This window comes from Saccopteryx bilineata, chromosome 3 (assembly GCF_036850765.1).
Source record: "Saccopteryx bilineata isolate mSacBil1 chromosome 3, mSacBil1_pri_phased_curated, whole genome shotgun sequence".
NCBI classification, from domain to species: Eukaryota; Metazoa; Chordata; class Mammalia; order Chiroptera; family Emballonuridae; genus Saccopteryx; species Saccopteryx bilineata.
Window position 1 is genome coordinate 117,772,925 of NC_089492.1, and position 17,576 is coordinate 117,790,500.

General features: G+C 38.9%; 1 protein-coding gene across 3 annotated transcripts in view; it reads right to left on the reverse strand.

The window, feature by feature from the left end:
• Positions 1-2,865: 2,865 nt before the first annotated feature.
• XPO1 (exportin 1) overlaps positions 2,866-17,576 on the reverse strand; it is a 50,597-nt gene continuing 35,886 nt past the window's right edge. For all 3 annotated transcript variants that reach the window (XM_066267208.1, XM_066267206.1, XM_066267207.1), the window contains 15 exons: positions 16,468-16,626; positions 15,639-15,836; positions 14,390-14,528; positions 14,014-14,195; positions 13,775-13,931; positions 13,526-13,689; positions 13,126-13,260; positions 12,283-12,466; positions 11,892-11,998; positions 9,803-9,997; positions 7,479-7,647; positions 6,365-6,499; positions 6,125-6,284; positions 5,949-6,045; positions 2,866-3,914 (listed from right to left, as the gene is read on the reverse strand). In XM_066267208.1, coding sequence (XP_066123305.1) covers positions 3,768-3,914; positions 5,949-6,045; positions 6,125-6,284; positions 6,365-6,499; positions 7,479-7,647; positions 9,803-9,997; positions 11,892-11,998; positions 12,283-12,466; positions 13,126-13,260; positions 13,526-13,689; positions 13,775-13,931; positions 14,014-14,195; positions 14,390-14,528; positions 15,639-15,836; positions 16,468-16,626 — 2,328 coding nt within the window. In that variant the 3' untranslated portion in view covers positions 2,866-3,767. The remainder of the gene's footprint in view (positions 3,915-5,948; positions 6,046-6,124; positions 6,285-6,364; positions 6,500-7,478; positions 7,648-9,802; positions 9,998-11,891; positions 11,999-12,282; positions 12,467-13,125; positions 13,261-13,525; positions 13,690-13,774; positions 13,932-14,013; positions 14,196-14,389; positions 14,529-15,638; positions 15,837-16,467; positions 16,627-17,576) is intronic.

Here is a 17,576-nt window from a genome sequence, read left to right on the forward strand (position 1 = left end):
TGAAAAAAACTGTAAAAAAGAAAAATCTTGCCTTTTGCAACAGCACAGATGGACCTGGAGTATTATGCTATGAAATAAGCCAGTGAGAGAAAGAAAATATAATTTCACTCGTATGTGGAATGTAATGAACAAAATAAACTTACAAAGACCTCAGACAGACAACAGTGTGGTGATTACCAGAGGGAAAAGGGGGTAGGAGTAAGTAGAAGGTAAAGTAGAGATAAATGGTGATGGAAGAAGACCCAAACTGGAGTGGTGAACACACTATACAATATACGAATAATTTTATTAACTAGTCACCTCAATAAATTTAGTAAAAATTAAAAATGAGAACACTGCCAACTAACTACATACTTGTCTTGCAAATGCATGAATTGGTTGTGTGTTTGAAATACAATTAATATTCTACATATCAATTTTTCATGAATAAAACTGGCATTGCTTGGCATTTGGTACCTTTTTCAGTTTATGAGCAGCTCCCTTATATGGTTACAATATTTGCCACTTGGAAAATAAAATAAGGAATCATGGTTATCCTTCTAACATTCAATTAAGCAAGAAATTGCCCATCTAAGTTGCTGTCACTATTTTCTCTAGTTTTGGTTAAATCTTTTTGCTCAGTGTTTCCACAAAATCTTCACACAAGGGATTGAACTATGGAATAGAATACACCTTTGATGTGATCCACTTTAAATAAAACCACTTAAATCCAATGTTTCTAGTTCAATCTATGAATTAGCCTTAATGTGTCAAATTTACACATTTTAAATATTGAAGCGATTCTTTTTGCTCATAGCTATAATTATATTTAGTTTTAAGTTGTAACTCCTGGCAGTGCTCAAACCCCCAGTTGACAATAAGTTCTAATTTAAAGTGTACTATCCCCATTCCCAAACCACAGCTTAGTTTCTTTTTCTTGCAACATCCCAAATTTATCAAAGCCAATGCTGCTGTAGGAAGAATTATTACCCACAATCACTGTTGAAATAAATACAGCAATTATCCAAAATTGCTCAATCTCCACTATCATGAAGCACTTTTGAATGCTTAGGCTTTAGTCCACTTTTTAGATTAATTTATCCTGTGGAAATTGGTCCAATCCAGCTGGTTCCATTTTCCTCTTCCCTTTGCTCTACCTCTTTTCAATGTTTTATAAGCTCTCTACACATTTCATCTCTTCTACCACTTTAAAATTTTAAAAAATAATATTGACAGAGAGAGGGACAGACAGAAAGGGAGATGAGAAGCATCAGTTCTTCGTTGTGGCAGCTTAGTTGTTCGTTGATTGCTTTCTCATGTGCCTTGACCAGGGAGCTACAGCAGACCTAGTAACCCCTTGCTCAAGCCGGTGACCTTGGGTCCAAGCTCAAACCAGATTAGCCTGCACTCAAGTTGGTGACCTCGAGGTCTTGAACCTGGGTCCTTCCACATTCCAGTCCGTCGCTGTATCTACTGCGCCACCGCCTGGTCAGGTTCTTCTACCAACTTTTCTGAGGGTTACATTTTATAACTCAACCAAGATCTACAGTAGCTTCTTATACCTGGATTATCAGTTACACTGATCTCCTTAACAAGAGGACACTTTAATCACAAATAAAAGGTAAAATGTGTCAAATAAAAGATGTTTCTTGGTAACAGAATGTATCTGAATATACCTTTTTTTTTTGCATTTTTTCAAAGCTGGAAACTGGCAGACTCCCGCATGCACCCACCAGGGGGTGTTGCTCTGTTGCAACCAGGGCCATTCTAGCGCCTGAGGCAGAGGCTACAGAGCCATCCTCAGCACCCGGGACAACTTTGCTCCAATGGAGCCTTGGCTGCGGGAGGGGAAGTGAGACAGAGAGGAAGGAGAGGGGGAGAGGTGAAGCAGATGGGCGCTTCTCCTGTGTGCCCTGGCTGGGAATCGAACCTGGGACTCTTGCACACCAGGCTGCCACTCTACCACTTAGCTAACTGGCCAGGGCCTGAATATCCAGGGGTCCCCAAACTTCTTACACAGGGGACCAGTTCACTGTCCCTCAGACCATTGGAGGGCCGCCACATGCAGTGCTCCTCTCATTGACCACCAATGAAAAAGGTGCCCCTTCTGGAAGTGTGGTGGGGGGCCGGATAAATGGCCTCAGGGGGCCGCATGTGGCCCGCAGTTTGGGGAAGCCTGCTTATACCAACTGCTTTTACTTGAGTTACTTTGGAAAAATTTGTTTTTTGTTAGTACATGTGTGATAGAGACTGAGAGGGATAGGGAGACATGGAGAGGTGAGAAGCATTCATTCTTCATTGCAACATCTTAGTTGTTCACTGACTGCTTTCTCATGTGTCTTGATGGGGCGGGGGTTTGGGGGCTACAGCAGAGCGAGTGACTCCTTGCTCAAGCCAATGACACAGCACTGAAGCCAGTGACCTCAGGGTATTTTTTTTTAATTTTTTTTTAATCTATTTATTTTTTTAAAGATTTTATTTTTTTATTAGAGAGGGAGAGATAGAGAACCAGGAAGTATCAACTCCCATATATGCCTTGCCCAGGCAAGCCCAGGGTTTTGAACTGGCGACCTCAGCATTCCAGGTCAACACTTTATCCACTGCGCCACCACAGGTCAGGCATCAGGGTTTTGTTTTTAGATTTTATTAATTTTAGAGAGGAGACAGAGAGAGAGAGAGAAGGGAGGGAGGCACGGAAGACCTCAGGGTTTTGAACCTGGGTCCTGCCAGGATCAAGTCAGACACTCCATCCACTGCACCACCACCTGACCAGGCTACTTTGGAAATATCTGTATGTCAACAGATTTCACGTCATTTAAAAATGTTAGTACCTTAACACACATGACCACTTTCATTAATAAGAATTTTGAGCCAATAAAGAGAAAATAAATGTAAACCAAGTTTATTTTGCTTTTTTAAGTAGTGTTCTTAAAGCACTACAGCTTGGTAAACAATGTAAATTAGTATAAGTCATCTCAAAAGCCAGTTTTGTTGTTTGTTTTTTAATGAGTTGTTAAAAAGATGCAGTCTATTCTAACAGGATAAATATTTTTAACCATTTCACTTCGAGTTAATGAAGGCTCACAAATGAGCAACACTCCTCATTGAGGAAAACAAAAAGCTGTTGTCGACAAGCGACAGCACACACACACAAAAACAAAAAGAACTGTGTAAAAATAACTAACTGTGTTCACATATTTTTTGAAGTCGCTTTACAATGGGATGATATGCACATGATCTTGCTGCAAACTTGCCATACAGACTTGTAATACATGTATAGTCTAGACAAACGATTCAGTCCAAGAGGTGCTAACTTTAGACAATGCAGCACTATAATCCTTTTAACAATGCAATTTGTTTTACTCATTATTTTTCTTCTAGACTGAAATACAGGCTAGAAAGAAAATGCTCCACTAATTAAAAATTGGTATCGTTTACAGGAAAAAAAATGTATTAATTTTGCATTAGAATTTACAAGTATATGTTCAAATCAAATTTGCCTCCTCCCCCCAACCCAGCCACAAAATGGGCATGAAGTAGAATTTTTAAAAAATGCCTTAATTTTCAACTTCATGCAAACTAAATATAGATGACCAAAACAAAAGCTTAAACAATGGAAGGTATTTCACAGAAAATTTCTTATACAAAAAACACATAAGAAAAAGGGCCACTAGGTGACATTTTAATTTACAAATTGGCATCATTTTGGTCGACAAATATCCAGATGCTGTTTTCTTCTGACAATAGTTGCAGAGAGAGAGAAAAGAAACCCAGCATGACTTCTGATTTTAATCACACATTTCTTCTGGAATTTCATGTGGATTAAGGATGCCAGGGACAGACACTTGAAGTTTATGTTTCTCTTCCTGGGCCTGTCGAAGGGCTGTTTCTCTTTCTTCCAAAAACAGGTCAGATGTATCTTCACCTGCAAACTCCTGTGGACACAGATAGTTGAAAGGTAGACGTAATATTATGAAAAATGAGTAGTCTTTGAGGAAAACAGTGCAGGTAAGAACACTCCTGTTTACACAGGGATATAATGTTTCCATCAACTGACTGGGTTTAAATTTTAGTATGATGTGGCTGAATTAAAAACCAAAGATTGATGCTTTATCTACTGTACCACCACAGGGCAGGCATGAAGCCATTTTACTCTTAGCTGGTATTTTGTCTAAACAACTTGTATTTTGGAGGGCAAAAACCCCTGAATATTTGATGACCAATTAATTATTTTTAAAAAATGTTTATTTTATTTTTAGAGCGAGGAAGAGAGAGAAGTAGAGAGATAGGAACATCTGTTCCTGCATGTGCCCTGAGGGGATTAAAACAGCAAACTTTGCACCTCGGAATGATGTTCTAACCAACTGAGCTATCCCAGCCAAGGTATGATCAATGAATTCTTTAAAAAATTTTTAATCCAGTGAGAGGAGGGGAGGCAGAGAAACACTTGCATATGCCCTGAGTGAGCCCAACAAGCCCATTGGGGGGAGATGCTCTGACCAAATGGGGCCCTTGCTCCATTGCAACTGGAGCCATCCTCTGTGCCCAGGGCCAACTCACTTCAATTGAGCTATGGGTACGGGAAGGTGGGTGGAGTGGGGTGTGCGTGTGTGGAGAGAGAGGGAGAGAGAGAGAGAGAGAGAGAGAGAGAGAGAGAGAGAGGAGAGGGAAAAGGGTAGAGAAGCAGATGGACACTTCTCCTATGTGCCCTGACCGGGAATCAGACCCGAGACCATCTAAATCAGGGGTCCCCAAACTTTTTACACAGGGGGCCAGTTCGCTGTTCCTCAGATCGTTAGGAGGGCCGGACTATAAAAAAAACTATGTCCTGGCCGGTTGGCTCAGCGGTAGAGCGTCGGCCTGGCGTGCGGGGGACCCGGGTTCGATTCCCGGCCAGGGAACATAGGAGAAGCGCCCATTTGCTTCTCCACCCCCCCCTCCTTCCTCTCTGTCTCTCTCTTCCCCTCCCACAGCCAAGGCTCCATTGGAGCAAAGATGGCCGGAGCGCTGAGGATGGCTCCTTGGCCTCTGCCCCAGGCACTAGAGTGGCTCTGGTCATGGCAGAGCATCACCCCCTGGTGGGCGTGCCGGGTGGATCCTGGTCGGGCGCATGCGGGAGTCAGTCTGACTGTCTCTCCCAGTTTCCAGCTTCAGAAAAATACAAAAAACAAAACAAAACAAAACAAAAAACTACGAACAAATCCCTGTGCACACTACACGTATCTTATTTTAAAGTAAAAAAACGAAACGGGAACAAATACAATATTTAAAATAAAGAACAAGTAAATTTAAATCAACAAACTGACCAGTATATTTCAATGGGAACTATGGGCCTACTTTTGGCTAATGAGATGTTCAATGTGCTCCTCTCACTGACCACCAATGAAAGAGGTGCCCCTTCCTGAAGTGCGATGGGGGCTGGGTAAATGGCCCCCGGGCTGTAGTTTGGGGACCCCTGATCTAAATAATGGGCCAACACTCTACCCCTGAGCCAACCAGCTTGGGCTAATTAATTCTGAAATGAGAAGATACAAGGAAAATTGTCCTGAGAGTTCAATAAAGGTATAACAGCAACAGAAGTGATTATATTAATAGTTACAGTTCTTGCTAAAACTTCTCTTAACAAAATGGGTATAGAACCCTAACACAAATTGCCAGCATGTTTCTCCTCACTGTATTCCTTAAAAATATCTGTGGGAGTCAATCACACTACTGTAATAGACAATTAAATTATCTAAAATGAATTACTTTAATAACAAGTTTCCAAAACCAGTATTTCAAACCTATCCTCTTCCTAGTCATTAGTTTTTCAGTCTGTAATCTATATCAAATTAGTAAGAATGTACATTTTTAAAGCCCACTTACTTTACAATACAAATAAAGTAATTAATTCTATCACATATATCGCACAACACTTAAAAAATCATGTTTAGTTTTAATGTTTCTTCAAAAGCAAATAAAACACATACCTTTATTTGTACTAGGAAATCCCTAAGATGTTCCTTGAAAGCAGGAATATCTTGATTTAAACTGAAAAGCCCTGTCACAAAGAGCTTTACTTGAGCACTGCAAATCAAAACAGTGACTTAGTAATCACATTTTTTAAATGAAAACTTTGTTTATTAAAAAGTATATATATATTTACTCTTGTAGATGAGGGAATGCAGACTTAAGGAGATTAGCCACATATTCCTGAATAAACATTTGGTTGTTAACTGGATTCCCAGGATTTAATGGTGTACTTATTTTTCCTTCTTCAACCAAATTAAACATATATGCAAGTATTGATGCATGCATTGTCAAACCTGTTGGATAAAAAGAACATTATTAACTCTAAGATTTAAGAACTAGAACACTTAACATCTTTATAACTCTAAATTCTTACCAGCAGTATGTGAGGTGTCTGTCACAACAGAAAAGATATGTTGAAGAATATCACAAAAATATGTTTGATAAAAACTCTGAGCAGCAGCTTCTTCTTGCCCAACATTTTGTAAGAGTGTAAAAAGGATCTGTAAGCCTGAAATACACAGAAAACTGACAAATTACAGACTGACAGCATTCATATAGCATTTTACCAATAAATTATTCTGATTCAAAACCCATTCTCCCTCTTTTTAGCTAATGACTACTTGCTTAAATTACGTGTCAGTAATGGGAGTTCAACTAGAATCAATGCCTGCCCCCCCCCCTTTTTTTACACTGAGTGAGAGTCAGGGAGGCAGAGGCAGAGACAGACTCCTGTATACATCCTGACTGGGATCCATCCGGCAAACCCTGTTTGGGACGCTCAGCAACTGAGCTATTTCGGTGCCTGAAGCGAGGCCATGAAGCCATCCTCAGTGCCCAGGACCAACTTGTTGGAACCATTTGAGCCATGGCCACAAGCGCATGCATGCATAGAGAGAGTGGAGAAGCAGATGGTCACTTCTCCTGTGTGTCCTGACCAGGAACTGAACCCAGAACTTCCACATGGTGGGCCAACGCTCTACCACTGAGTCAACCAGCCAGGGAAATGCTTGCTTTCTTAAATACTTAAAAATAACCATTGCATTTCCACTACATCAGAAAGACGGGTTTATTCTCTCCAAAGCCACACAAAAAACAGCACAACGTTATCTTTCTATTATACCAATCACTATTTAATACACAACAATTCAAAAATCCTCCTGGTAGAAATATTCTTTAGTTTTACCCTCAGTGGACCCTTAGTGCCAAAGAGGAAATGCATATGGCAAAAAGTCAAGTCACAGAAATATAAACAGTTATGCTCTCCCTACCTTAAATTTTATTCCCATCTCCCCATAACTAATCCTGCATATGGACTATGTCTGTCCAACTTCTTTTAGGACTTCCTCAGACGTATATATGCAATTGATACCGTTACACAAGGGAAGTAATACTTAACTGTCCACAACTATAAACTATACATCAACCTGTAAGTATATACAGTTTATAGATTGGTAAGGAAATAAAAGACATCATTTCTATGCATTTACCTGTATCTGCAACATTCCTCATAGTATGTTTGAAAGCCCAAATAATGGAATCCAAAACAAGTTTAAATTGTGCAGGTGGAATAGCCAGAAATGCTGGGAAACAATGAGAATTGACAGCCTGAAGTAGTAAGAAAAAGTTTGTTCTGTGTTCAGGATATTCTTCAAAGTCCTTAAAATAAATGTTGGAAACAAAACAAAGTTTAAATTGTATTAGTGGAACATAATACAATTATGGAACATAAGATGTATGGCCACCTAAAAAGCAAATGCAAAGACAATAAATTTTGCTTTTCATGAAATATAAAATTAACAACTATTAAATGAATTATACAAATGAGGAAATCCAAGGTCACATTATAAAGGAAGTCATCAAAACGCCCATCTTTCTATTTCTTTCTTTTTAAGTGAGAGGAGGGGAGATAGAGACAAACTCCCACATGCCCCTTGACCGGGATCCACCCAGGAACCCCCATCTGGGCCGATGCTCAAACCAATCAAGACACTGGCTACAAGAGGGGAAGAGAGAGAGAGAGAAGGGGGAGAGGGAGAAGAGAAGCAGATGGTCACTTCTCATGTGTGCCCCAACCAGACTGGGGATCAAACCTGAAATATCCAAGTGGCAAGCCAATGCTCTATATCCACTGAGCCAGGTGGCCAGGGCCTAGAATAGGGGTCCCCAAACTTTTTACACAGGGGGCCAGTTCACTGTTCCTCAGACTGTTGGAGGGCTGGACTATAAAAAAAACTATGAACAAATCCCTATGCACACTGCACATATCTTATTTTAAAGTAAAAAAACAAAACGGGAACAAATACAATATTTAAAATAAAGAACAAGTAAATTTAAATCAACAAACTGACCTGTATTTCAATGGGAACTATGGGCCTGCTTTTGGCTAATGAGATGTTCAATGTGCTCCTCTCACTGACCACCAATGAAAGAGGTGCCCCTTCCAGAAGTGCGGCAGGGGCCGGATAAATGGCCTCAGGGGGCCACATGCAGCCCGCGGGCCGTAGTTTGGGGACCCCTGGCCTAGAACATCACATTTTCTAGCAACTGAGACTATTACTATCACTTTAGTGACTTTAGAGGACTATTATATAGATTAGAAAAACTGTTAGCTACTATGTAATTTGTACACTTAAACCAGAATTTTTCTTGATTAATGTACATATTTCCCCATGCTTTATAAGCATGTATTATAATTTTATAAATAAAAATGTAGACCTGCCTTTTTATTTAAACAAATTAATACAACTAAATCATTAACACCTAAAAAGCCGCAAGTTTTCACTCATGCAAGCGTGGGCTCACAGATATAATCCTATGGTTACTGGCTTGAAGCCCAGGGTTACTGGCTTGAGCAAGGGGTCACTGCTGACTCAGCTGAAGCCCAGTCAAGGCACAAATGAAAAAGCAATCAATGAATAACTAAGGCACCGCAATAAAGAACTGATGTTTATCTCTCTCCCTTCCTGTCTGTCCTTGTCTCTCGATTCATTTATTCTTTTCAAACAGGAGAGAAAGAGAGAGGGGGGGGGGGAGAGAATTAGATAGATAGATATGGGGGTTGGAGTAGACGCAGGAATCACCAACTTTCATATGTGCCTTAACCCGGCAAGCCTGGGGCCTGAACCAGTTACCTCAGCATTCCAGGTCCAAGTTTCATCCATTGTGCTACCACAGGTCAGGCAAGATTTAAAAAATATATATATATTATATGGATATTAGAAAAAGAAGAAAGGAGAGGGAAGGAAGGAAAGAGAATTTTTGTTCTACTCATCGTGAATTCGTTGATTGATTTCTTTATGTGTCCTGACCAGGGATTGAACACACAACCATGGTGCAATGGGATGTAGATTCAATCAAGCTACCTGACCAGGGATATTAAGATATTTCTGTATGAAATTTAAAAAGAAAAACAAGCATCTCTGTGATCCAAAAGTTCAAACACTTAACTTCAGAAACTAAAAATTATGCTGCACTCATTGATGATTTATGCTTTTTTTTTTTTTTGTGACAGAGAGAGGGACAGACAGGAAGGGAGAGACATAAGAGGCATCAATTATTCATTGCTGCACCTCAGTTATTCATTGATTGCTTTCTATTTATGTGCCTTGACTGGTGGGGAGGCCCTACAGCAGTGTGAGACCCCATGCTCAAGCCAGCGACCTCCGGGTTTCAAACCTAGGTCCTCTGTGTCCCAGTCCAACGCTCTATCTACTGCACCATCAACTGGTCAGGCATGATTTATACTTTTAAGTGTTATAAGAAGTATCCTACAGATTTTCCCATTTTAAAAATGAAATGTAAATCGCATTACCTTATTTATCATATTCAATGTGCATTCAAAAACAGCATCAAATATCTGAGGTATTTCAGCTGTTATATGTCCTCCCAACTTGTTGACAATAATAGCCATTGTACTAAGCACTTCTGGTTCTCTTGCAGCTGGTACATTTCTCTGATAGTCAATGAGAACTGCATCCAACAGAGGAGGAACAAAATTTTCAGCTACCTGTTTAGAAAAAAAAAAAAAACTTTTAAAGTTTTCCTCTATGCATTTGGCCACTGTTATAAAAAAGCTAGGGCACTGTTGTCGTTAAGGTTGATCTACTGTAAACTGAAATCCAAATGCTTTGAAAAGGTTTCTTATACACTAAAACATTTATCAAAAGAAACAAAAAAGCAATATAAGCTGGAAAGGGCCAGGAACATAGTGTAATCCAAATTTTTAAGGAAATGAAAGTGCCAAACCAGTTGACTGGCTCCAAGTTACTGTGGCACAATCAGGATTGTAGGTACTGTATATGTAGAATGGGTGACTTTACAGGAAAGAAAAGTCCTCCTAACCAAGATTGTATCAGTTTCTTTAATGAGTAACACCTAGAAAAACCAAGGTACTTATACCTAACCAAATGTAGAAATCTACTCAATTTAATGAACAAAAAGAAGAGCCATCACTTCTCATAAAGGGAAATAGAATTGCACCAGAAAGACTGTGTGGGGGGTGTTTTGTTAACTCTAAATAAACAGTCATATTAAGGTTTGATTACTATGTTTTCAAAGGTTCTCTATTAACTCATGTACAATAAATACATCTGTTTTGTTAACTGAAGATTACTGGTGTTGGTAGCGTCTACTATGCAAAGAGGTCTAGTAAGATGTGAAGGATACGCACAAAATTATTTTTCTAATTTTACCCACTTGGTATCTACAAAACAGGTTCTCAATTTTACTCTGGAGAATGATTCAAATAATTATTTCCCTACAAACTGAATCTGAATGAAGTGTTTGAGAGCATCTCTGAATTTATGGCCCCAAATCTTTCTAAATCTTAGCTGTAAAACAAAACGATGCCACCTTTGTTATTATCACCACTGATACACTTGAAATTTGCCCAAGCCATTGTAAATTATAACCTACACAATTCCTTCAATTCATCCTACTTTTTATACTTCCTAGTTTAAATACAGTTCTCTCTCACAATGCATGTTTAAATCTTATACCTTGAGAATTCCACAAATGTTTACCAAACAAATTTCCTGAAGACACAGTTCCTTATCAAATAGGAACAATACTGAAATTTCAAAATTATAAAAGCACACTTGTTAACCATTATTTCCACATAGGAATGTTAACAGGATAGGATTTTTTGTGATGTTCCAAGGACCAAGATAATGGAAAAGTATTACAGTAACTAAAAATAATTCACATTTTTGCCAGTTGAGGTACATACACGAAGTTCCAGTTTCTGAACACTATGTTCCTTTCTGGAAATAATTTAAAACTAAAAGCAATAAAAGAGACTTTCAAATATTCAACTGGGAAAGCACTTTTACGGAAGAGGCAAACTGGCAACATGGTAACACATGATGCACACACAAAAATTCCATCTGGCCCTGGCCGGTTGGCTCGGTGGTAGAGCGTCGGCCTAGCGTGCGGAGGACCCGGGTTCGATTCCCGGCCAGGGCACACAGGAGAAGCGCCCATTTGCTTCTCCACCCCTCCGCCGCGCTTTCCTCTCTGTCTCTCTCTTCCCCTCCCGCAGCCAAGGCTACATTGGAGCAAAGATGGCTCGGGCGCTGGGGATGGCTCTGTGGCCTCTGCCTCAGGCGCTAGAGTGGCTCTGGTCGCAATATGGCGACGCCCAGGATGGGCAGAGCATTGCCCCATGGTGGGCGTGCCGGGTGGATCCCGGTCGGGCGCATGCGGGAGTCTGTCTGACTGTCTCTCCCTGTTTCCAGCTTCAGAAAAATGAAAAAAAAAATCCATCTGAACACTATCTATACATGAAAATATAAATATAACCCAATCCTCTCTACTCTTGTTACATTTAAGTTAGTCAAAGGCATACATCATAAATAAAGCATACTCCAAAGAATGCAGCACAAAAAGCACATCTCACTTACCATCTGTGGATCATTGGACCGGCTCACCCAACCAGATATTAACTTTAAAGTTTCCCTTTTTACTGTTCGCATACTTCTAATCAACGGTTGCTTTGTAACCATCTCACCTAAAAAATACAATCAAGTGGAATCCAACTTGACAACTAAAATTCTATATTGGTAATTACATGTGCTTCCAATATTATTTACCATTAAAAGCCCAATGATTAAGTTTATTGAAAAAAAGATTAATTTTATAAGAGAAGAGGCATGCAGCTGATTGAAACATGGTCTAGAGATAACTGGAAGGAGGTTTATTTAAAATCTTTGAGAACTACTGAATGTTTACACTAAGGCAGTGAATGTGGAACCGATCCTATACAACATTCAATAAGAACTCAAAATCCCTTACCATTAGCTTGGATAGCTGCAGAAATATTTTCACTGAGGCACTTGTATACATTAAGCATGTCTAAGTAAATTCTCCCAAGCTGAATTACAAAGGGGTGTCCAACAGCTTTGCAGGCTCTCACATTTGTTTTCAATATGCTACCAAGCTGCTTGACTGTTTCAGGATCTTTAAGGATATCCACATTCTGCAAGAGGAAATGCATTCATTTATCACGTGAGAATTATCCTTCTAAAGCAAAAAACATTAGTACCTTATTCTAAATTCATAATCACATTTATATTTCCAAATGGTTTAACACAGAAGACTCTTACTAATACTCACGACTAAGATTAGAGTGAAATATTCCCAATTTCCCAGCAAAGCAAAATACAAATACACTGTATTTTTAAAAAGTATTGGCCCTAGCTGGTTGCTCAGTGGATAGAGCGTCAGCTTGGCATACAGACATCCTGGGTTCAATTCCTGGTCAGGGCACATAGGAGACTTAACCATTTACTTCTCATTCTACCCCCCTCCCCCAGCCACTGGCTTGACTGGTTCAAGCCTCAGCCCTGAGTGCTGAGGATAGCTTCTCCATTGGAGTGCATCAGCCTCAGGTGCTAAAAATAGCTCAGTACTTAAAAAAAACACTGGTCCAAAACAGGATTGCTGGGTAGATCCTGGTTGGGTGCATGCAGGAGTCTATCTCCCCTCCACTCACGTTAAAAATACAAACGTAAAAGCACAGATAAAAGCACTCAAGAATCAGGTACATGTGTCAAAGGTATGTCATTCACTACTTTTATAAATAACATAGTCTTCTAACATTCTACTAGAACTTTTACAAAAAGTAATATAACTTACTTTGGTTGCCTGCTGGATTATGCTATCCCAAACTTGATTGGGAAGCAGCATGTATTTTTCTATCAAATGTTCTTGTACTGTCTGGTCTGTTTGTGCACCAATCATGTATCCCACAGCTTCATAAAATGTATGGACCTATGTTAAAGGCAGACATTCTACTTTTAAGCATCATAATAAGGAAAACCACACACAACTAATTCATAATGTTCTAAAACTAATTTTATTGTCTAAAATAATTTATTTTAGATAGGAACTTAGTTTGAATTTCTGCTTCACTATGAAAACTTAAGCACAGATACTTGAACTGAAACTACTGTAATAGTGGCATTCTTTCTATTCCTATTAATAAAGTCTGACTAAAACAGTAGTTACTTTGTGAAAAAACAGAGATCTCACATACCTGTTGAGGTTGAAGATCACAAATTATAGTGTTAATGTTGTTCAAAATCTCATCAATAAATGGCATTACTTCTCCAACCTGAACCTGAACAAAATGCCTGCGGCATTTCTGAGCTATTTTAATGAAAGTATCACAAGCCATGTCTTGAACTCCATCATGGGTCTCTACCAAAACAAAAAATTTTAAAGTTTGAAGAAATTTTTTTGTTCAACAACAATAAACAATTTTTATTAAATAAAGAGGATTTACCATGCATGAATTCAAACAACTTGTTAACTACAGTCTTCAAAAATTTCCAGTGAGCCCTTAAAAATCTTGGATATTGACCTACTATGTACATGATATTTGATGCAATGATAGCTTTATTATCTTTGCCTCTTTTCTGTTCACATAATCCTAATAGATCCTGTAAAATAACACAAATTTCAGTAACTTACAATAAAACACAGGTATCCAATGACTCCAGCCCATACATATCACGTGCATACCTTTATAACAGTAACAAGAAATCGTTTTTCATCCTCTTCATGCATTGCTCCACTAATGGAGCCTATTGCCCAACACAATGTATTTAAATTTTTCCACGACCACTCTGTACCATTCACTTGATTGTGAAGCTTCTCAGTCATTATTCTTTCTGTATCTACATAATCCAGATGAGTAAGATAAACTACAAAGGAAAAAAGTTCCAGAAGTTTCAAATGCAAAACTTAAAGGCAAAAAAATTTTTACTAAGAGAGCAACACATAATAAATTGCCTATTAACATAACAGATTCAGAAACTAAGCGTATATTTCCTAAAATATTTCCATCCCAGAATAGAGAACCACAAATATAAAAATTAAATGCTATTAATTAACTTACCTAATGTTTCTCTCATATTTTTATACAAATTTATGGAATCTGTATCCTTCATGAATTCCCTTACAACTTCTCCCTGATCATTTTCTACAACCAATACTTCTTCTGGTTTAGCCATACGACTAACCATCAATAAACGAACCTATTCAACAGTAAGAAAAAAATCTTTGAAATTAACCACATCAAATACAGTGACAAAAAATTAAGGTACATGCACTTTTTTAAGTGAGAAGAGATAGACAGACTTCCACATGCACCCCGACCAGGGTCCAAAAATAAGTCCAGTCTGGGGCCAATGCTCGAATCAACTAAGCTAGCCTCAGTGCCCTGGACCAATAACCAAACCAACTGAGCCACTGGCTGTGAGCGGGGAAGAGAGAAAGAAAGCAGCTGGCACAGTGGTCAGAGCATCGGCCCAGTATATGGGGGTCCCAGGTTCAATCCCTGGTCGGGGCACACATGGGAGGTGACCATGTGTTTCTCTCCCACCCCCCGAAGCCAGTGGCTTAATTGGTTCAAGTGTTGGCTTGGATGCTGAGAATAACTCAGATGATCCAAACATTGTCAGCCTCAGGCTTGCTAAAAATAGCTCTGTTGATTAGAATTGATTGGAGCAATGGCCCAGTCTGGGTGGATCCCAGTCAGCATGCATGCAGGAGTCTATTTCCCTTCCTCTTACTTAAAATAAATAAATAAAAGAATGGACATGTTTAAAATGTAATTCTGTAACTTGTTCTCAAACTTTCTCATGAATAAAAATCTACTGTAAAATTTCCAGTCTCATCCAGAGATGATTTAGTAGATAGGTGGATTCTTAATTCACATTTGTAATAAACTCACAGATGCTATTGGCACTGATTGTAAAGGACACTTTTCAGAAACAGCTTTATATACTAATCCATTTCATGTTTTGGTTTTCTTTTTCTTTAGATTTTATTTATTCATTTTAGAGAGAGGAGAGAGGGAGAGAGAAAGAGAAGCAGAAAGCATCAACTCCCTATGTGCCTTAACCAGGCAAGCCCGGGGTTTTGAACCAGCGACCTCAGCATTCCAGGTCGATGCTTTACCCACTGTGCCACCACAGGTCAGGCATGTTCTGGTTTTCAACATGCATGGAGAAGTTGGATTCTTTTTGTACCTCATTTATTTGGATAAATTAGGCAAAAATAAAAACCAATACTTGCACTTAGTTCTCAAAATCACAGTAAGCCACAGTTAGAGCACTTAACCACCTACTTTACTGTTACTGTACCTTGGATAACAAGGGCAAATATAGCTGTCTCCTAGGAGGAATATCAAAATGTTGACTTAGAGATAGTATCGGAGAGGCAGATGTAGAGAATGGGCTCTCTCTATAGAGTTCAGCTACCAAATGATTCCAGTACTCAAGACAAATCTTAAAGATTTCCGTCTCTTCCACTTCTGACACCAACAACATATAATGAAGGGCCTACAAAGATGATCAAAACTATTAAAATAATAAAAATTTATGTTTTATTTTACACAACTCTGAGGATTTCTTATTCATGCAGTAGACTAAATTTTTTCTAGGAGCAAATTCTGCTTTCTTCTAACATGTCCTAGAATACTTCAAAACCTTGCGTTCGTTGGTAACAAAAGCAAAAAGGTAAACAATCCAAATGTCCATCAACTGAGGAACGGGCACGCCAACTGTGATATAGCCACACAAAGGAATATTATTCAACCATAATAAAGAATCAAGTACTGCGACATGCTATAACATGGATAAACCTTGAAAACATGTTAAGTGAAAACAACCAAATACAAAAGACCACACACTGTGATTCCATTTATATAAAAGGTTTAAAATAGGTCACTCCAGAAAGAGCAAATAAAAAGGCTGTTAGGAATAGGGGTAATAAAAGAATGAGTTAACTGTTTCAATGGGTGCATCATATTGTTGGCACTGATGAACTGTACACTTGAAACTGGATACACCTAAATTTTTAAGGTTGTCAGACTACATCTTAGGAATTATGTCTGTATACCCTGTAGTAATTTAAGAGTCATAAAATTATTATGTAAAGAATTTCAAAAGCCAATGACTCCACAAAGCCTACCTCTATGAGTGTTTCCCTGAGATTGAGTCTTTTTTCTATAAGTTGACCATGTTCCTTAAGAAAGGTGCAGAGAAACAAACTGAGATTTTGAATAAAGTTCTGCTCATCATCTTTTCCATTTGAGTATGCAAGTCGAATATTGGTATTTAAAGGAAGCATCTGCAAGTTTAAATAGACCGTTAGTCTGCATATAAAACCACCAACTAAAGACACTACAGTTAAGCCCCAAGATTCCAACTCCCTTTTATACCAATATTAGTTAACTCTTTGATTAGTTTTATTCTTGCTCATTGACCCCTGGGATTGAGTGCTTCCCCCACCAAAATAAAATTAGTTCCAGTTACTTTTATTTATTTAAAATCATGTTTGTTTGATAACCAATTTATAGAAACAAAAACATACACTTGCCTTTTTAAATTTTAATTAATTAATTTTATTAAGTGAGAGGTATGGAGGCAGAGAGACAGACTCCTGCATGTGCCCAACCGGGATCCACCTAGCAAGCCCACTAGGGGGTGATGCTCTGCCCATCTGGGCCATTGCTCCATTGCAACTGGAGCCATTCTAGCGCCTCAGTGCCCAGGACACTTTTTGCTCCAATGGAGCCTTGGCTGCAGGAGGGCAAGAGACAGAGAGGAAGGAGAGGGGGAGAGGTGGAGAAGCAGATGGGTGCTTCTCCTGTGTGACCTGGCGGGGAATCCAGCCTGGGACTTCCACACGTCGGTCCAACACTGTACCACTGAGCCAACCAGCCAGGACCTTGCCTTTTTTTAAATGTTGCCTTACACATATTTAAAATGAAAAATTTTTAATGATCGTACTCTGGATGGTCAGGAGGCATGAGGACGTACAAGAACATTCGTACTACTCAGAGAATTAAATAGCTTATTTTCACAACTCCTTGGTCTATTACACCTATTTTTGTATCTTTATGTCCTCGGCTTGGACGATTTTCCCCCCTTTAATGTTGCAAGTAAGATTTCCTCAGAATATACTTGGGATTTACCCTGTATCAAATGTCTTCCTCTTTATGTTAAATAATCAATCTATTTAGATCATAAATATAATAATGAATTATTATGAGTAACCTTCTAGATAACATATTTAAT